The 21,102-nt window shown below is 44.4% G+C and overlaps 2 protein-coding genes across 3 annotated transcripts; both read right to left on the reverse strand.

The window, feature by feature from the left end:
* Positions 1-834: 834 nt before the first annotated feature.
* LOC101769608 (glutathione S-transferase DHAR3, chloroplastic) lies at positions 835-7,664 on the reverse strand. 2 transcript variants are annotated; one of them, XM_004965008.4, is made up of 7 exons: positions 7,284-7,663; positions 5,789-5,879; positions 5,532-5,675; positions 4,964-5,081; positions 2,915-3,055; positions 2,183-2,296; positions 835-1,163 (listed from the first exon to the last, which is right to left on the reverse strand). In XM_004965008.4, the coding sequence occupies exons 1-6, from the start codon at positions 7,498-7,500 to the stop codon at positions 2,210-2,212; spliced, it is 798 nt and encodes a 265-aa protein (XP_004965065.1). In that variant the 5' UTR covers positions 7,501-7,663; the 3' UTR covers positions 835-1,163; positions 2,183-2,209. The 2 variants fall into 2 exon arrangements, with proteins under 2 accessions (XP_004965065.1, XP_012701087.1); XM_012845633.2 differs by lacking the exon at positions 835-1,163 and adding an exon at positions 1,188-1,380 and having other exon boundaries at positions 7,284-7,664.
* A 3,617-nt stretch (positions 7,665-11,281) lies between these two features.
* On the reverse strand, positions 11,282-16,211 carry LOC101770541 (urea-proton symporter DUR3). Its single transcript, XM_004965009.4, has 5 exons — positions 16,022-16,211; positions 15,727-15,925; positions 13,559-13,666; positions 12,771-13,433; positions 11,282-12,683 (listed from the first exon to the last, which is right to left on the reverse strand). The coding sequence occupies exons 2-5, from the start codon at positions 15,913-15,915 to the stop codon at positions 11,448-11,450; spliced, it is 2,196 nt and encodes a 731-aa protein (XP_004965066.1). The 5' UTR covers positions 15,916-15,925; positions 16,022-16,211; the 3' UTR covers positions 11,282-11,447.
* Between the last annotated feature and the right edge of the window lie 4,891 nt (positions 16,212-21,102).

A 21,102-nucleotide genomic window follows, 5' to 3' on the forward strand; every position in this document is an offset into this window, starting at 1 on the left:
AGATGGCCACTACATCCAGTACGATCGCAAAACATAATTGTGACAACCGACCAGCGATGACCGATGCACGTCCAACAAAGAGGAAAAGAACATAGCAAACATCTTTTTGAGATATTATCTTATCTTATATGCGGGGTACTCTTTCGGTCGAGCTGATTTGAAGGTCCGAGTTGAAAGAAAACGAACCTGCTTACATGGAACGCATACCGGGTTCCTTTGACGTCAACTCAGTGTAAATCTCAGGGTATAAGCAATAGTCAGATCACAGAGATATGACAATCCACATATCAAACCTCCGCGACCATTGTGCTTTCAGAGTCTTGCAATAAAATGCACATCACCTACCGCAGGCATAAGCGTGATGGTTGGAACTTCCACGCCTCAATCATTTACGCTGAATGCAAAATTCTTGTCAATCATTGCAGGTCTAATGTGGATGTGTCACAGAAGCATGACGAAAGAGAAGCGGCACCGAATAATGTGGCAGCTCAGCTTCACGCACAGTGATGCTTCATTAAACACGAATGCTTGGATAAATGGGGCTGTTCGCTTCAGCTTATAAGCCGGCTGAAAAGCTGAAACGGCTGATTTGTTGTGAGAGGAAAATACTGTTTGGTGACTGATAAGCCGACTGAATAAGCTGAAGCGAACAGGCCGAATATATTTGGAGGTTAGTAGCTTTGAAAACAGCAGAAAGGTGTCTCACTTTTCGTGGGACCTTGGATTAGGATGGGCCAAATGATTATAACCTTGGCTCTAACATTCAGTGTTTCTGCGATTGCATCCTTAAATCACAAGGAACAACCATAAGCATGTGATGAAATGGGACAATTCTTTGTTTAATCTTTCATGACTTCACCAAGAGGTTGGTTAGTACCACAGATCCTTAATTTGGAATGTTGTTTGTTAAATAAACATTGCTATGATGCAGCAAACAACAACTCCCCTTTGTTCAACAGGTTTGACAATAATGCTCGATTCCATGAGAGGTCTCTGATTTTTATTGACATTTTCTATTTGACACGGAAAGCAAAGGAGATCAGATATGAATACCTTACATGCTATGCCCTGGAAATTCCAATAAAAATCCACCACCTTTCATGTACAGACTTAACATATGCGAGGAACCTGTGTATCTAGATCCTCTGATAGCCATGTCTCTCCTAATACAGAAGAAATATAACATCACATGATAAGCCATTTGATATAAGCCAATTAGCCAAATCAGCATGTCTCTTTTAAAATCAGATGCACATCACGTGAAACTGATTTAAGCAAAGATGGACAGCACATATCCCTATTGCAAACAGCAGAATGGTAGATTCTCACTTTCCAACAGACATTCACTAACAGCTCAGATGTAGTGTCAACTGGTGGGGTCTGTTGAGAAGGATACAGAAGATAGTTCTGTGATAAATGACTCAGGAAATAGAAAGACCTATGGATTATGGTTAAGTGCAGACATGTTTCCGCACGAGCAAACCTTACTTTTAAGACTTAACATTTTGGAAGATAAAAACAGAAAAATATTATACGATTATGATGGTTTGGCTGTGATAATATTATTCACTGTTTTCAAAGAAGCTAAACCTCACGATGTTATTATCTTTCCATTAACTACTACATATGAACAAGTTGAGCTGATGCCATAGTTCAGAAAAGGAAAACAGTATGAACTATGAAGATATATTGGTTGCTGGGCCTTGGTAAGTAGGAGGCCCATCACAACAGTTGCAGAGCTGCCACTAGCTTCTAGCCTAACATAATTTAGATATTGAAGGCCAAAGTCTAAACCACTACACAATCATTAGTGAATCATTAAAGTGTGGAACAATTACTATTGGAGTAATCTCAACCATACAGATGATAATCTTCCCTTGTATAAACAAGTAGCAGAAACGCCCGCACAATCACATGATAGATAATTCACTACATGTGTTTAGTTTCGAGAATGTATTTTTATTTCTATGCATATTCAATTATAGATCTGATTGAAATATTGCTTTGCGTATAATTAGGAAATAACAAAGCTTAAGAAGGCCTCCATATTTCTACGTTACTACATAAGTATGAACCATGCATCCTATCACCATTATTGCAACAGAAGCAAAATAGCAGCAGCAGACCAAGCAAATCTAGATGCGCAAATGTCCTTTCTACAGTGGGAACATATGCAGTTTACCTGAATTTGTTACTTAACAAATGTGATTTAACCCATGACTTTAGGGCGCCATCCAGCAATCACATCCTCTGGCAAAGCTCGAGTTTTTACAAAAGAATCCATTGAGAAAATTGACTGCAAAAGAAATTAAAATGTTCCCATAAAGATACAACGCCCAATGCCAACTCCTTAGGAAGATGCCAAACAAAAGGAAGTGGTAAAGTAAACCATATGACATGATATCTAGCAGCAAAACGTACTGTCCTCATTCCTTGTTAATACTTCTGAAAGAGTGCAAGGTTTTTAGTGGTGTAATGTTGCATTATGCATACAACATAAGAATAACCAATTTACTGCTAGTAAAAAACTCGGATAGTCAAGTTAACATGGATTTGGGTTCATGGGTCATCTCTTCAGTTCCCCAATCGCTTGCAAGACACTTGGCTTCTTTGTTCACTCCCACAATATGTTTCGTTAATCATGATTGTGAATATGGGAACTACACAGCCAGAAATGCCATGCAACTGGTAAAGCACTGGTTTCTGTTGTTTAGGTGAAGGACAGAAGTGAGAAATTAATTAAACCTTGGACAGCTACATTAGTTTCATGTTCGTGTTTGTTGGGAGATGTGGATGACAACTAGGTGAAAACAATAGGATCCACCTCAGGTTCAGTTACAGATGAGTTAAAAGAAAAAAAACAAATACCGAAAAGATAAGCACAAAGTTTCTTGCACGAAGGATGAAAACATACCTTCATGTATTGTTTTACATGTGAAAGTGAATCTGGAACAGACCAATTCTTGTAGTGACCCAGAGCTATTTCCATGTGATACAGTTTAGGGCCCAGAGAGAGATCAGCTGCAGAAATTGTTCCACCATTAATAAAAGGACCCTGCACCAAACAGCATCTCAGAATAAGAACATAGAGCATTTCAGATAAGGTATGCAAAAATGAATATTAGGTTATGGCAAAATAGGCATTTTGGTCCCTCAACTCTATCCCGAGGGTCAAGTTCGTCCCTCAACTTTCAAATTGGCCAATCTAGTCCCTCTACTTTCGTTTTTGGGTCAAACTCATCCTTGTGCTGATGTGGTGAGCCATTGTGATATGAGCGTATTGTGAAAAGTCCTTTCTGCCCTTTAACTCCTTCACCTCCTCAATTTTTGCCGACACTTAACCATGCTCTTTTCATTTTAATACAGATTGTATCTGCGTGTGCACAATTAATAACTAATGGAAGAATAAGAATAGAATCCGCTCGTACATTCAACGGAAAGATTTTTGCAGTTGATTAAACAGCTACTAGCATACCACTTGATAATCAGGTGATGTGATAATTAGCCCTACATTTGTGGTTCTGCTGCTTGTTTATTATGCACCAATGGATAGAATATGGGAACTGCATGCTAACCATGTGTGTGTGCACATCCATAAATTGTAGCCCCGAGTTAAATGTTGATCTATCACTACGATAAATGCTATCTTTTCTAACAGTTTATGTTCTATAAATGGCCAACAATTTAAATACATTTTATTCATTCACAAGTGGCCGACATTATTTTTTTTCCGAATAATCCACATCTTTCGCACCAACTTTATTAAGTCATGAATAAAATAATTTCCAGTGCCGATGGAAATTGAGGAGGGGGAGCCAAGGGATCACTATGGAGTGCCATATCAGCACAAGGACGAGTTTGACCCAAAAACAAAAGATGAGGGACTAAATTGGCTGATCCAAAAGTTGAGGGACGAAGTTGACCCTTAGGACAGAGTTGAAGGACCACAATGACTATTTTGCCTTAAGTTATTAAATACATATTCTAATCCTTAGGCCCACATTCTTGCGAAGTAAACAACGCCTTCCACACAAACTGAATGCTATTTAAGGTATTATATAATAAATTCAAGTTAGCTGATAAAACTTGCTAAACTGAAATTGAGTTAATCTAAATTCTTAACTCAAACTAAAGTTGAACAACAACTCAAGGCTGTTCTACTTCTGATTACTGATGGTTGGAAAATGGTATCACCATATTCCTTATTTGAAATTTAACAGACCTAGATAAGAGCTGACGTGATATATGCGCATTTAGTTTATTAAAATCTAAATAGCCTAACATGTGCAAAAGGTAACTTTTGGAGTCATTGCAGTGCAAACAACATATTAGATGACCAATAATTCTAAGGGACAATGCAATTGTAAGTTATTCAGAAATCAGGATTGGTAGTCAGTTTTATTCTAACTTTTGAGCATGCATTGACACAACCACATTTCCACAGCATCATATAACTTATTTTCTCATATTCACATATGCATGACTTGGGTAGAAGCTCAGAAAGATAGCGACGTTTTGCTACAACTAGTGTTATTAGTCAGAATGTAGCTTTAACCATTTAAGCATGCAATGCAGCAGAACATTAAGCAATATTACTGTTATGGGTCACAAATGTGAGTCTGTTTCACAGGGAAAAAAAAAGATGGGCAGTAGTATCTACAATTTGTATATTAGATACACGGGACATGAAAATTTTGGATATCAACTGTCAAAATGTGCACCAGCTGTTGAGTTTCGAGAGGGATGGCCATACATAGGCAAAAAAAAAGGAAAAAAAAAGAAGGGGCTACCGATAGTTGTGTTGTCTTTAATGTCTGTGACCAAATACATGGTATAATTCATGCAACATGGAACAGGAATTACTAGAATGAGCATGTGGATGTGGCAAGTGGAAGAGCCTATAGACATTAGGAATATTGCAGCTCATGTAAAACCATAGTACTAGTTGGAAGCACCCACTTACATTATCCTTTAGATAACTATCAAAGGAAGTCAGCTCATCAAGTAGTGCCTGTTCTGTTCCATCACTCGGATCTTTGCTTTTGAGGAAACCGATGAAGGTGGAAAATATTTTTGACCCTCTGCAATGAAAATTATGGACAACAATTATGATGGCAGTTTCAATAAGAAAATAATAATTATGATGCCAGTACTAACATTACTTCCAGGTATTAACAAAAGAAAAGGAAGCTAACAAAGTGGCAGACAGCTCCAAGATACAAATCAAACAACGTTTCATGCGGCATGTGCCAATAGAGCCACTGATGTAATGGTATAAATACCAAGTCAGTGAACTACAAGGCCATCTATGGACAACCACAAGTAATAACTACAGCACAGTTCCATTAAGTGATACAGAAAGATGAAACACAATTGCTCCAGAGAAAGAATGAAACAGTTAAGGGCAGAAGAGGAAATTAACACAAAATATGCATGGATGGCTCAACATTCTCAACAAAAGCGTTGAACGAAGATCCCTCGTAAGAAAGCAAAACAGGGCCATTCATCATGGCACTGGAAAAATCACATACACTGAAGCTTTGTCCAGTGGAGTTGCCAAGGGTGGTTCAGGGTACTTCTCCTCTAATGCTTGTGTTATAACATCAGAATCAGCAATCCATTTGTCCTCGAGCTTCACAATAGGCACCTTACCTTCTGGGTTCATTTCAAACAACCTAACAAAGCAACACAAAAGAATGACGATTCAGGGCCATGGAAAAATAAAGCAGAGAAACATCCACTGATAACCTAAATCCAGAAAGCTTAGTCTCATCTTGCAGATAGGTACCAATCCGGTTTATTAGCTAGATCAACTAGCTTTAGATCATATGGCAGATGCTTCTCCTCAATTGTCAACAAAACCCTTTGTGTGAAAGGACCTGTGGTCAACATGTGAAAATAAATGACAGTATTTCAACAATCAGAGCATAAAAACTTGCAATGCAGTAAAAATGATAAGTTGTGGTGTTACACTTCTAACATCAAGGGAAACATGATTAACGCTCTTCCATTTTGGGAATAACAATGTTGCCCACCTTTTTCTCTTTAGCATCAGTCAGATGTTAAAAGTATTAAAGTGACTTTGCAAGCATCTACTTATCTTAGTAAAGTCACTATTAATATGATAAAATGGTGGTGCCTAAATATTATGTTGTGTATTATCATTATGCAACTAGTAATTTCCCTACTTGAGCTAAACATGTAGCAGAACCTGCAGAGCAACTTTTGCTATTAGCAGGCAAACACAGATAACAAAAAAGTAAACCAAGTTTAGTTTGTTTCCGAAGGCTTATAATTCTATCACAGGAACAGGTATTCTATAGAAGTTAATACTCCCAGTATAAAGCATTTTTTCTATACAGAGAAGGAGCTCTTTCACTCTTAGTCTGAGTGTGTGACCATCACCCTTCTACATTTTAACAGTCCAAAGATGTCGTAAACTGACATAACAAATTATCAAAGACAGATCACAATGTTAACTTATTAAAGCTTAAGCATAGACATATCAAATCATCTATCAAATCCAAAGCCCAAAGTCTTTTTCTCATAAAGGTTTAAACACATTGTGCATTCCTGGAAAACTTAAAGAAGTGCAGGACAGGAGGCAGCAATTCAACTAATCAAGAAACTGAACTCCATAGACCACCTTCACATGTTCATCTCCCAAAATACCACAACAACATTAGCATCCACTGTCTCCACTCCCCAAGCGCTGACAAGACAAATAAACCAACCTTCTCCAAATGAAAAGTGATGCTAGAAGTACACCTTGGGATTTTCCAACACATTATGGTTGGCTACATGATTCAGAGAACTTAAACAGTTTATATTGTCATGTGATAGCTCAAACAAGAACACCGAGTCAAAACCATTTTATCGCAAATTGGATAAGTGCAAACTGCTGGGCGAAAATTGGATCGCCAACCTGTCTAATGTAGTAGTTAGCTAAAACCTACCACGCCACCACCACACATTTCATGCCATCCTAGATTGTTTGGTATATATTACACGCGTATTCATAAGCCACTGATGAGTCATGATACGGACATGGAAACCAAGTCGCAAACCTAGCCTCACTCTAAAATCTAAACGTGAAATGTCCAAGCTAGCGATCGCAGTTCGAGTCTTGACGGAGCAAATTAAACTCAGAAAGAACTCCGCGAATCCAAATAGCGGCCAGCACAACCTGCATTGCCAGTTCAGCTACATTGTATTCTACTGCTACACCTACAACAACGAGCCGCGCGCGTGCACACACAAGTAGATATTGAGTGAGAGCTCACAGTCGCCTAGGCGGCCAGGGACGGTGATGGACTCCTTCGCGCAGACTTCGAGCGGCTGTGCCGAGGCGCGGGCCGCGAACGCGCGGCGGAGCCGCGGTGCGGCAGGCAGGAGGCGCCCGCAGCCGCGGGCGCGGCGGAAGGTGGTGGCGAGGAGCGTTGAGGAGGGGCCCGCGGTCGCGGCGGCGGCGGCGGACGTGCCGCGGAGGAGGATGGCCATGCCTAGCTCGCCGGAGGCCGTCGGCGCGGGGGAGGATGCGGCTCGGTCACGACTCACGAAGGGGGAGCGCGCGGCAAGCAGCGGCCAGCGGCTGTGGCCCGGGAGCGGAGACGGAGCGGGGAAGCTTATCTTCGTGGACTCGTGAACTTGGTGCGCGTGCGTGTGCGTCGTGCGTTTCCTTCCAGAGGCTTCGTGTCGCACTGTGGCGGCCCTCCTACCTGGTCCCCGGGCCGGAGAGAGACATGGGACGGGGGTTTTTGGCAGATGTTCATCAACGTTAAGACGACGACGTGGTAGCACTTGGGCCTTGGGCCTAAAAGGAAGTGCCTTGTTTTTTCTTAACAGGCTGCAGCCTATGGAGCATTTGTAATCACTCCATTATGAAGCTTGGCCTCCTCATTGGGTCATGTTGCCTGCAGTCCTTGGCCGTTGGATCTCAAGAAAACATATTCCCATGTCCCATCCGTCCAACACACACTTTTGTCACTAGGTTTCTCCATCCTTTGTCTGCACTCGACTAACTTCTCTCCTTGGCCTATTCTGCAACGGCGCATCCACAGTCTCGCCTATTGGTGGCTTGTACCTCCTCACTCCTCTGATGTCTGACCTCCGAGCCGGCACCATCTCCAAGCACCAATACACCACCATGGCAGACCGTCTCCCCTTCCCGCTTGTATACGTGCCGCGGCTCAGCCTCGATCGTCCCATCTACAACCACGACAAGTCGACTGTATCGAGGAGTGCTAGTCAATCTACAACCACGACAAGTCGACTGTATTGAGGAGTGCTAGCCACTCCCCTCGGTCATCCCCATCTTCTCCTTCTACCCGGTGGCACTCATCACCTGTAACGGGCACATAAACAACAATGGCAATGCCAAGACAAGGTGAAGCGTCGGCACTCGGCAGCCCACAAATGGGGTGTGCATGTCTGGAGCTGGGCCAGTATGACGAGTTAATCCATGGTGATACTATTGTAGGCTGACTCGGCATCAAGCAACACATCGCACGTAGTCCCAATGCTATGCAATATATGCACACACACCTTGTTCAATTAAATGTCCCAGCAACCTGAAAGCTTACTCAAAGAATCATATCAAAAAATCTTCACCAATTAATTAGGTACAGTACTCGGAATGTTCAAGGTTGTACGCCTAATTAGAGGCCTCCGCTAAACACGTGTCCCTCATATGTCTAGTAGCTCCTTTTTCCAAGCTATGCAATGCTAATTGCAGCAGATCCTTTACACAAATCGCAACTATTGTCTACTGCTATGATTCTGATATTCCAATGCTGAGTGTATCCGGTTATAATTTTTGAATGATGAATTAGCACTCCTATGTGTGATCTCGTGTTGGAAGTTAATTACAGCAGAGACTGCACATGAGGAAGCAAAAGGTCTAGATGCAAATTGGTTCCCAATACGGACCATGCGTTCTTCTCTAAAGTAAAGTTGCAAATTAATATCTCCTGCTATAAGATTTTACTTCTATAATATAGTATTTGGAGTCATATTTTTTGTCACGAAATATGCAATATTTATGTAGTGCTATTTGATGCCAAGATCTTGCCGGTAAGTTGTGGCACACTCATACATAAAATTACTACTCAAACGCAAAATGTCTTTTTGCAAAAGACAATTCCAACTCAAGACCTTAAGTGAAAAAAAATGAAATCTTAATAGTCTTCCTAACCTGGCAGCAGTGGATTACCAGCATTGCTCTTTTAAAATATAGAATAGTAGAACATTGGTTGATCTACGTTTCCTTCACAAGTACCACCAGCACAATATACACTATCCAAAGGTGGTCCAACCCAACACCACGCAAGCGTTTCTAGTGTTTTTCTATTCCATTTCTCCTTAATCGTTCGTGGAGTTAATCAACTCTCAGCCTCCATGGAAAAAGAATGTCATGAAATGTCGCTAAGATCACAACAATGAACATGCTTCATCTAAATCACAAGAAGCATATCAACACAAACTAGCTATTGAGTCGAAGCCTAACGTGGATATGTTTGGAGATCATCAAATGGCCCAGCATCATAATCCTAACTTTATTCCATATATACAACGACTTTGGTACGTCAAGACACTTTCTTTTCTACTAGTGACTACGCCTTGGCACTTTCTATCGATGCCGTTCTATGGCTTGCAGGTTGTTGCCAATTGGCAACCAAAGATTCTCAATACAAAATATATCGCACAAAGAACTTCCCTAAAAGATCTGCTTCTAGATTCCTTTATTACTTTGTTGTTAAGAAATTAGAAAATGTATAGCTGCTGTAATCATTAATTTTTTCTACGGGATTAGGCAGCGCAAGGGATCACGAGCTTGTCAGAGCTAAGAAAGAAAAGTGGAAACAAGAATTAAAAGGAACAACCCAGGCTCCTCTGGATTGTTGAGTGAGGAGGACAAAGAGGAAGCCCCGATGGGAAGGCATAGTGGAATGGAGGCGGCACATGGGGATGAGAAATAATAAGGCACAGAGAAGGTAACCAGCAACCGAAGATAAAGGGGACGTTTGGATCTTTAGTCCGGACTAAAATTTATGTCACATCGAATATTCGAAGGCTAATTAGGAGGATTGAACATGAGCTAATTATAAAACTAATTACACAGATGGAGGCTAATTCACGATACGAATCTATTAAGCCTAATTAATCCATCATTAGCACATGTTTACTGTAGCATCACATTGTCAAATCATGGACTAATTAGACTTAATAGATTCGTCTCGCAAATAGTCTCCATCTGTGCAATTAGTTTTGTAATTAATCTATGTTTAATACTCCTAATTAGTATCTAAACATTCGATATGATAGGAATTTTAGGAGTGACTAAAGAAACAAACACCCCCAAAATGGAGGTGGCAGCGCACACGCTGCTGGCTAGGTGAAAAGTTCATTTTACTCCCCTCACTTATCACTTTTGTCTGCTTAACCCCTGAACAAAATTTAGCCTCACTTTACTCCCCTAAACTATTTCATTTGATCCAATCTATCCCCTAATTAAATTTCTCTTTTTTATTTCACCGTGTATGGGTTGAATTTTGAGTTCAAATTTTGTGAGCAGATACAAAACATGATGTCTTATGTTAAAAAATTATACTAAGAATTTTTCATGGGTATTTTCATATGTTAGGAATATTTAATATGAAATTGATCTTAGATATATAAACTGTAAAAAAGTAATCATGATAAATTGCTAATGTATTTTTCTAACGTAGAGCATCGTGTTATAATCCAACTGGCAAAATCTGAAATTAAAACTCAATTTGCACGTGAAGAAACAAAAAAAGAGAATTCTAATTAGGGGTAGATTGGACCAAATGAAATAGTTCGAGGGAGTAAAGTGAGCCTAAATTTTGCTTAGGAGGTTAAGTGGACAAAGTAAATAGGTGAGGGGAGTAAAATGGACTTTAGTCGGAGGAGAACAACTATTTTCAGTTTCTATCCAAAAATATAAATTTGAATTAGGTGCCATTTAGAATAGCTTCATATCCAAAAGTACAAATTTGAATTATTCCTCCGTCCTGTAATACAAGGCATCAAAACGTTCAAAATTTATCCTCAAATATAACGTATTGTAGGAAGATAAAGGTGAATGATTGGTGGATTATTACTAAAAATAAATTTCTTATTATCTACAACTAACATTAACTCAGAGGTACATGCGTCTTTTGTTACTCCTGCTAATATATCCTAAAATATTCAGGTTGTCTTGTATTTCAGGACGGAGGGAGTAGGTGTCATTTAGGGAAGAAAACGAACAATTCAGACCTACTGGAAGTACAATCTACAAGCAAACCGATCGAGATTATCGATGTTCAGTACACAATTTATTGACTGTACAAACACGACGCAGGAGATACATAAGACTAGCTGCTGCTAGCCGGATACTGAATCTATGAATCATCGATACGGAAAGGATAGTGCTAGTATTTGATTTAAGCATGCGAAAGATCGTCTCCGTCATCATTGGCTACCGTGGACGGGTGGGTGCCGGATGCCGGATGATGCACCATCTCCATGGCGCCAATGCCCTTCTCCTTCTGCATCTCCTGGTAACGCTCCTCCGCCTCGGGCATGGCCCCCATGATAGCCTTGAGGCGCAGGTTCATGTCGTCGAGGCGCTCGTAGACGGCGTCGTTGGTGAACATGCCCTCGCACACCTTGCAGATGGTGACCCAGCTCTCCACCAGCGGCAGGAAGATGATCACCGCCGACCCGACCGTGCCCCACGCGATCGCGATCGCCGCCCACAGCGTGAAGTAGCTCGCGCTGTACTTCCCCGCCGGCAGTGACAGCACGGGCCACAGAACCACGATCACGGCCGTGAGCGCCACGCCCCACTTGACGATCCACCGCTTCGCGTGCACCAGCCGCTCCTCCTTGAGCTCCTCCGCCAACTCGCCGTCGGCGGCGACGCTCTCCACCGTGGTGATCTGCCTGCTGCTCTCCCAGTCGTAGTTCTGCGGCCACGCCAGGCTGCACGCCGCGTGCACCGCCCCGCCCAACAGGATGGACACCAGGTTGCCCGCCAGCATGGGCGCGTTCCGCCCGGTGCTGTCCAGGTCCACGCGCCCGTACTGGACTTTGGCGACCGTGAGCCAGACGATGACGCCGAGGACGCAGCCGCTGATGCTGCCAAGGATGGCCCCGATGGCGTTGGCCTTGCTCCAGAGCAGCAGCAGCGCGATGGGGATGACGGCGGAGCCTATGATGATGCCCATGGCCAGGTACATCCATCCCAGGGAGACGCCGACGAGGTTGAGGATGACGGCAAGGACGCCCATGAGGCAGCCGAATGCAAGGATGACTGCCCTGGAAACACGGAGAATCTGCTTGCCGGTCGCGTCCGGGTTGATGTACGTCCTGTAGATGTCGTAGGTGCAGAGGGAGGAGACAGCCACCAGCTCAGCCGAGCCCGCCGAGGTGACGGCCATGAAGAGCATGGTGAGGAGGAGGACGGAGCCGGACTTGCCCATGAGCGCAGTGGCGGTGGCGGGTGGGACGAGACCCTTGGCCGCCTCGCCTGCCGTGATGGGGAGGTCGAGGGCGAGCGCGCCGAGGCCAAGCGAGGTGGCCAGCGAGAAGGGCACCGCGAACCACACCAGCCCGCCCAGCAGGTATCCCTTGTGCGTCGACGATGGCCGGGCCGCGATTGCGCTCATCCAGTAACCCTGCACCGCATTGCATAAATTAAATTCTGCATCGTGCAATCCTGAATGCAGATCATCAAATCAGAGAAACGTACCGGCCGGACTTACATTGTCGACGAAGACCGTGCCGAAATTACCAACGATGTTGATGATGCCGAAGACGAGACCCCCGGAGCTGAGCATGGTGAGGTAGGATCCTTTGAAGTTTCCATGGACAGGGCCGCATGCCTGGTCAGAGTGCGAGAGCGGTGCGGAGCAGTCCCGCGCCGCGCTGGCCACGGCCGTGAGGTGATCGTGCACCACCTTCGGGCTGCCAAGGCTGTTGCTGGAGGTGTACACGAGGAAGACGAAGATGACGAGGACGACGTGGACGACGACGGAGTGGATGTAGCTGGCGAGGAAGGTAGCCTTGAGCCCGCCCGCGAGCGTGTACACGACGACGCCGAGCGGGATGAGGAAGCTGGCGGCGTAGACGTTGATGCCCGTGAGCGCGTTGGCCACTGCAGAGCCGCCCAGCAGCAGCATGGCCGTGACGATGACGTTGGTGGTGAGGCAGAACACCAGGAACACGGCGTGCGCCGCGCCGCCCCACCGGGCGCGCACGATCTCGCAGACCGTGTGCGCGTTGGGTGCCTTGCGCTTGATCTCGATTGCCATGACGCCGAACAGTAGCACCTGGATGGTGGCGCCGCTCGCGTACCAGAACGGGCCGCTCACGCCGTACTGCCACGCCACGTTCGAGCTCTGCAGGATCGTCGCTGCCCATGTCCACTGTTCGATTTGGAGCACGATCGGTTAGTCTGTTCTTACATTAGCTGGTTTATTGTTCGTGACTGAAGCTGAAGACAAATTAAATCAAGGGAAAATTAAGCAAATGTAAGCAGCCAAGTGCGTGCCTGGGAGACGATGACGCTGGCGATGAGGCCGGTCTTGACACTCCGGCCAGCCGTGTTGAACCATTCCGAGGTGTGCTGCGACCCAACATACCGCTTCTCTAGCCAAACCTGCAGAAGCACTCACAGTTATACCACTGCCACACTACAGAGCATGCCACTCGGATAGGAACTTTTTCTGCAAAATTCAAATCATTTGAGATTTCTCCATCTTCTCTTTGCTGTAAAGGGGACCGTTGCTTCATTTATTTTCCATCAACTTAGCCAATAAATTCTTCATTGATGTTACAGTTCTGAATATGATTACCCACAGTTAAATTCTTCATGTAGGAATTTAAATCCTTCACTTTTCTAACAAATTCCTACAAACTAAAGAGGGCCTTCGATGTAACACAGGATTCAACAAAAATGAGAAAGGCAAAGAGGAAATCTTCCAAGTGGTTGGACCTTGTGTTAGAAATCTTGAATGTTTATAATAAGTTGGAGCTTAAACTGGTCACTTGGAGTAGATAAAATGTGGGATTGAGGAAGTACAAGTGCAAAACAGATAATTGTAAAACACATGAAACATACACACGATAATTCACAAATGTTGAAAAAAAAATTTCTACTTACTTTTTTGAATTTGTTATTTTGCATTGACGTATATATACGTCAAAGCTTCAAAAGACTAATTTTACCATTTTACCGTGATCAAATATCTTTATAACGAAGGTATGCGCAGAAATAAGGAAACTCAGCCTAAATTAATTTATGTATCAAACTTGCAATTAATGCAGCTTGAATTAAGAAAGCAGTGCTATGTATTTTATCAAAAAGAATATACTCCCTCTAGTGACCAAAAGAGTGTCGTTTTTGGTTGCTTGCAACCAACACATTCACACTTTTACACCAATATGTTTTTTCAATGTTTTGAATTTACCTTTTAAATATGGTATAGCTAGCTTTGCTCTAAAACGAGTTTTAAGATGTGACAATAACTTTGTTTAATTATGCATATATTTCATACTAGTAATTATTAGTTGTCAAAGTAATGCATTACAGCATTAGTGATGGCATTGAAAAACCAAACACTTATTTGTGACTGTAGAGAGTATATACTAGCCATGGTTAGTTGTGTGCTTAACATAATTAACATAACGATTAATTAGACATGGAGATGGATGATGGCTAGGAATGATACTAATACTTTTAATAATCTGAAAAAAAGAACTGGGAGTTGGGAAAGTAGACACACATACTAGAAATACTACAAATATACCACCAATTTGCACAACTTCGTTACAACCAAAATGTTTGGCACTATCATTTTATATTAGTATAATATACATCTTCTCCCAGTTGAGAGTCATGGAATTTCACACATAAATCAACTACTATTACACCAATAAAAGAGACTGCATACATCAATTATATTTTGCTGTAACTCTCAAAAGGGATGGCACAAGGACAAATGCGATTTCACTACGCCAGCTTAGCTTTCGTTTTCATAATGCAAAGTCAAACTTGGGCTAAATCTCCTATACATATGGATGGTGGCATTGTGCCTATGCATATATCATGGTGGCTGTTGCGGAAAGGAAACCCAACTGTGAATAAAACAGGGGAAAAAAACATCCAAAGTCAAATCAGGCCGGACATGCAACTTGGTGTTGTTGTTCAATTCCGCACGCATGATATTTAGTAAAACAGAATCTGGCCACACAGAGTCATTCTATTTCTCGCAAGTCAACTATTCATTTTTTTTTCTAAGTTCAAATTGCAAAAAACACCTAATTTTAGTAGTCGATTAGAGTTCGATTCTATGGCTGCAAGAATCTTCATTATTGAATCTCCCACAATTTTGAGTTAGGTGTGAAAAACACCATCAACCTACCTATGCAACCTGTTTCTCATGCAGCTTGCTAAGTGGTACGACTTTCAGAGTTTTATTTGTGCAAATTTATACTCTTATTAGATTACAAAAAGAATCTACGATCAATCATGCATACTAGCTAGCAGTGGCCATTTGCGTGTGCAATGCATATAGGTGCTTGTGGAAAATCTGCAACCTGTATGTTCAGACTTCAGTCTCAGATAATAACACTAGAGGACGAGGAAGAGTCAAACCGTGGAGTCAGCATGAGATGGAGACGTCCATGGGTGAGTGGGATGAGGTAAGCAAGCAGTACCAGGAAGGAGGTGAAGAGCGCGAAGAAGGCGCCGAAGCCGAGGACGACGGCGTACCCGACGGCCTCCGACAGAATCGGCTTCCCGCCGAAGAAGCTGCCGTCGCGGCTGCACACGCCGTCCACCACCGAGTAGTACTCCCCGCCGAAACCCAGCCCCGGCGGAGGGCACGCGCCGGCGCCGCCAGCCATCGTCGTCGATCTGTATACGTAGGAATGAAAACAGGGAGAAATAGGTAGGGAACCGGTGAGAGCAAGCCGCCATTTGTGCGACAGACTGACAGAAAAACAAGAGTACCTCGATCAGGAACTCGGCGAAAAAGGAGGAAGACGGCGGCGGCGGCGGCGCGGGAGGGTCGAAGTGAAGCGGACGACGGTGCCGCGACGGAAGAATCGACGAATATAAGGGCCAACGGCCGCGCGCGCGATCGCTGTCACGAGTACTCGCCAAACAACTCCCCAGTTGCGAGAATCTTTGACTCGATTGATAATGTGCTCTGAGCTGTTATTTCTGCGGAGAGAAAAGTGGAGCGAGATCCCGATTCCCGCGAAGGGGAACCCGGTTGCTCAGAGCAATTTTTCTTTAAAAATTCTTCCTCAAAACTATATATTGGGAACTATTCTAAAATTTTCTTAAAAAAACATATCAACATATGGTAGATCGTCGATAACTAGCCCTTAATATTTCAAAATAGACCACATCATCACAGTTGCCTGCCCACCTCCCCCTCAGGATCACCTCCCTCCCCCTCGCGATCTCCACACCGCCGCCACGAAGTCCCGTCGCCCCTGCACACGGAGCACTTGCCATGAAGCACAACCTGAACAACTTGCTGAGCACCTGCCATGAAGCAAGGCGTTAGGCTGCCAAGGCCACTAGAACAGGATACACTAGTATGTTGAGTTGGATTGGCCTCATAGATTGTAGGACTGCTGATCAGTGTGCACTCGCCTTGCAGTATCTCAAGCTGGATAACAATAATGACCCCGAATGAAGAAACCAAGATATTAAAGGAAAAATAGTCCCTGATACACAACACTAGATTTAGCGAGATGTGACATATGAGAGGAGTTCGTCCATCCAGAAAGCATATTTCAAGTAATGAACATAAATTGCAGAACACCAATGGTCAAAGAAGATTGAACAGGACCAAACAGTTACAAAATATAGTACCACTCCAAAAGAAACACTGAGCCTTTTTTGACAAACCAATTAGTAGAACAGAGAAACAAATGTTATGTCCCAAGTAGGTCAGAATTGAAGTTTGAGGAAGGATAGTAAGGATTTGGGGATGAACAGAGAAGGAACTCGGCTGAGACCGAGAGGTTGAAGCCGAGATAGGAGGTTCAGAGTTTAGTTCCTTCTTGATCCGTTCAGAACATTTACACGTGCTTGTATCTCCGCGCCTACTCGACCTCCTGAGACGTGGGCCATCATGACAGTTACAGGTTTGGGCCGAACGTATACAACTAGACTCAGATTACTCAGTTGTCTCACCCATCTTCCTTGAAGCCTGCCAAGCAGCTCTTTTCTCCTGCTTCCTCAGAGCATGCCTAGTCCTGACATTCTCCCCACCTTGAGAGACAGCTTGACCCCAAGCTGGTGCACATGGGAATCGACGCCGGAGGTCTTGTTCATCCTCACAAGTAATCAAGCTTTTTGTTTGATTTGCCCAACACACCCGAATGCAGGAAGCCGTCGAACCAGCTCGAGGAATTAACACCCGCTTCAGAATGTGAACTGGCAACAACACTTCAGATGGATCATAGAGACAGATGATAAATCAAAACTGACCTCTAACTACGGAGGCACATGCTTCTTCAGCTGAGAAACATGGACAACCGGATGGATTTGAGAATGGGCAGGTAATTCCAATTTGTAAGTGTTGACGTCAGATTTCGTCACTAGTAATCGGCGCCAAGAGGAGAGGAAATCGGAGAGGCACAGTTGGGAATCGGTCGAATGATGCTACAGTGCGAGATCGGCCGATGACTTCTGTCTCGCTTCGAGTCGAATGTGCCGGAGTCCCAATCGGTTGCCTTTTGCCGATAAGGAATTGGCCGATTAGGAGGATGGGTTAATTGGGCCTGTATGGGCTTGGAAAGGAATAAAAGGATAAGGGGGGAGGTCAGAGTAACCAACCTAGCACGAATCGTGCTTGTAGATATTCGTTTTCTGTTTGAATTAGGGATAGAATTCTAATCGGTTAAGAAGTTATCTGTACGGGGCTATAAATAGCTACCTTTGTAAATCTGTAATCATCAACCAATCAATACAACAAACTACTTTTTCCTCGTACTTACTTTCAAGCAGGCGACTTCGCCATTACTTTCCTCTTTTTCACGAGTTCGTGCGGGTTGGCAGGGCTGCATCATCTTGATCTCCGGCCGATTCTGTAAGTTCCGCTTATCGAATAGTGTCTAAGCTTTAACTTCAGGCGTATCGCTGTTGTTTGGTTTAGATTTATTCACTAGTTATCGATATTTACTAGAATCATAGGGTTTTGCCTGTTTTTCTAGTTTTATCACCAATTATCCAGCTAGGAATCGGTAGTGTCGGCTTTCTTTACGTTCTGCTATCAAATTCATCTGTTGCCGATTAGATCTATTCCTAGTGTTGTTATCATAGCTTTGTATCGATTACTTTAGTAGTTTTCTGTCTACAAGGCTACAGTGATCGGCTGCTTTATAGCCGATTCCTTTATTAAGGCAAATCGGCCGATTCGCTGATAAGCTCTCTCGAGATCGGAAACTTAGCCGATCGTGATTTCTGAACCTGACACGTATTCTTCCTTGCCAATCAACAGGTCAGATTGGCTGGCACGTCGCGCGAACCGCACCTGGGCAATCACACGAACAGGAGCTAAGCAGATTCTCCCGGGTCGCGTGTCGAACGCTGGGATTCGGTTGACCGATTTCTAGCGCCAACACACTTTTAGCACGCCCGGTGGGACAAATACAACCGCCATCATGTCGAAAGCTGCTGAAGTCTCCGAAGATAACGTCATCGAGGTGACGGAAGCAGATCTGAAGGACGACCAGAAGGAAGAGCTGGATAAGTATATGGCACAGTTCCGGAAAGCTTGCCTACAGTCTTTCAGTCGCTCCAGAAGCGGGGAGACTATCAAGAAAAATCCATTCCCTGCTCCCCGCCAGATCACGATTTCTGAGGACTCGGATAAAATGGCCGATATGATTCAACAATCTATTTATCACGCCTTCGTTGATCAGTCCCCGGTACTTTCAAATATGGTGCACAATGCCGTGGTCAACTCCTTCGCTGGTGGGATACCTCAAGGATACAGGGGACCGACATATTTTCAGCCGAGTCCACCAAACCAGAACTATTCGAATTCGGCTTCACAGCCGATCCAATTTTCTGTCGGGGGTTCAGGTGCTTCCTCATCATCAGCTCCTATGGGGTATAACTCCATTCAATTGTCTTCTGCACCGTTCCCTCCAGTCAGCCCATCACCCTGGGGGGCACCTTCAGCCACGGCCGGTCAGAATCAATCGGCTAGTCAAGGAAACCCTCCATTCCAGGCATCCTTCCAGGCGGCCATTCGGCCGACCGTACCACCATACCAGCCTGTCGCTCCAGAGGTCAACAAGACAGCAGAGCTCATGCTATATGATGAAACGAGTGGTTCATTCAAACAGCCGACCTTTACTACACAGCCGGCTTTCACTCAGATACCACCTGCTTTCAATCAGCCTCCGTTTATTCCACCTCCGGTTTACCAGCACGTGCCAATACCTCAGCCAACGATTCACCAGCAACAGCCAGATTGGTCGGCACATATTGCGGAGGTAATGCAAGAACAATTCGGCTTGAAGCCGAAAGTACAAACTTATACCTACAGAACACCATACCCGTCTACATATGACCTATTGCCGTTCCCCCATCGGTATAAAGTTTCTGATTTCACTAAATTTTCGGGGATGGATGATACTTCGACCGTAGAGCACGTGAACAGATTCATCATCCAATGCGGAGAAGCAGCCATGCAGGACGCCCTACGGGTACGGTTGTTCTCATCATCTTTGTCTGGTTCGGCCTTTCAATGGTTCACGACATTGCCGCCAAACTCGATTATCACATGGGCCGATTTAGAAAGATAGTTCCACAAATACTTCTACGCCGGGGTGCATGAGATGAAGCTGTCCGATTTGACCAGCCTCAGGCAAAGAAGTGACGAGCTGATATCCTCGTATATACAGAGGTTTCGGGAAATCAGAAACAAGTGCTACTCCCTGGCTCTGAACGACGCGCAGTTGGCCGATATAGCTTTTCAAGGCCTTCTTCCCCACATCAAAGAAAGATACGCCTCTCAGGAGTTCGAGAGTTTGAGCCAGATTGTCCACCGACTGTCTGGACAGGAGGTACGTTCCTTTGACCCACGGAGGAATTTCCAGAAGAAAGTGGCGTTCCTGGAAGAGTTAGAGGATGAGGAAGATGTTGAAGTCGGACTTGCGGAGTGGATCAAGGGGAAGAAGCCGATATCATGCCCATTCGGCAAAAAGGAGCCGGAAGTGTTCGGTTTTGACACGACTAAGGCCGATAAAATCTTCGATCTTCTCCTCCAGGAAGGACAGATTAAACTCTCGCCGTACCATACAATACCTTCTGCCGAACAACTAAAAAAGATGAAGTATTGCAAGTGGCACAATGCCACATCCCATGATACCAATGAGTGCAAGATCTTCAGGCAGCAGATACAGTCGGCCATTGAGCAAGGCAGACTTAAATTTGAAGTGCCGGCAAAATCGGCCAAGCCAATGAAGATCGACCAGCACCCCTTCCCCACCAACATGGTTGATACGGGGAAGAATTCACTCCAAACAAAAGTGCTGACGTCCAAATCGGCTAAAAAGAGTGGTGCCGTCGACCCCAGAAATCAAGCTACGCCTGAAGATGTCAAGGGGAAGCGGCGGATGGAGGACGACGATGGCGAGTCAGAAGAGCCACGCATTACCTCCCAGTTCCTGCTTCAAAAATATCAACGTCAGCATGAGCGCTCAAGATCCCGGGAAGAAGCAATGCGACGGCACGAAGATCACTGGAGGTGCCCGTTCTTCATCCACTGTTGGGAAAACAACCTCAGGCTACCTTCGGCCGATAATTGCCCAGAATGCAACGGTCCATATCGTGGCAATCGGCCGTTCAACAGGTCTCGCTCCAGAGACGGAAGGCCAGAACCGATCAGCAGGAGTTGGCGCAACCAAGATGACCAGCGCCCTCCCGTGCGTGATCGGCTGGGGGGGGGGCAGAAGTGACCGATATGATCGGTCAGAAGATAGACGCCATGATAGGCAGGGGGGCAGGACTGATCGGCATGACCGGTCAGAAAACAAGGCCAACGTTCACAGCCGGCTCGA

This window comes from Setaria italica, chromosome IV (assembly GCF_000263155.2).
Source record: "Setaria italica strain Yugu1 chromosome IV, Setaria_italica_v2.0, whole genome shotgun sequence".
In the NCBI taxonomy this organism is placed as follows: domain Eukaryota; kingdom Viridiplantae; phylum Streptophyta; class Magnoliopsida; order Poales; family Poaceae; genus Setaria; species Setaria italica.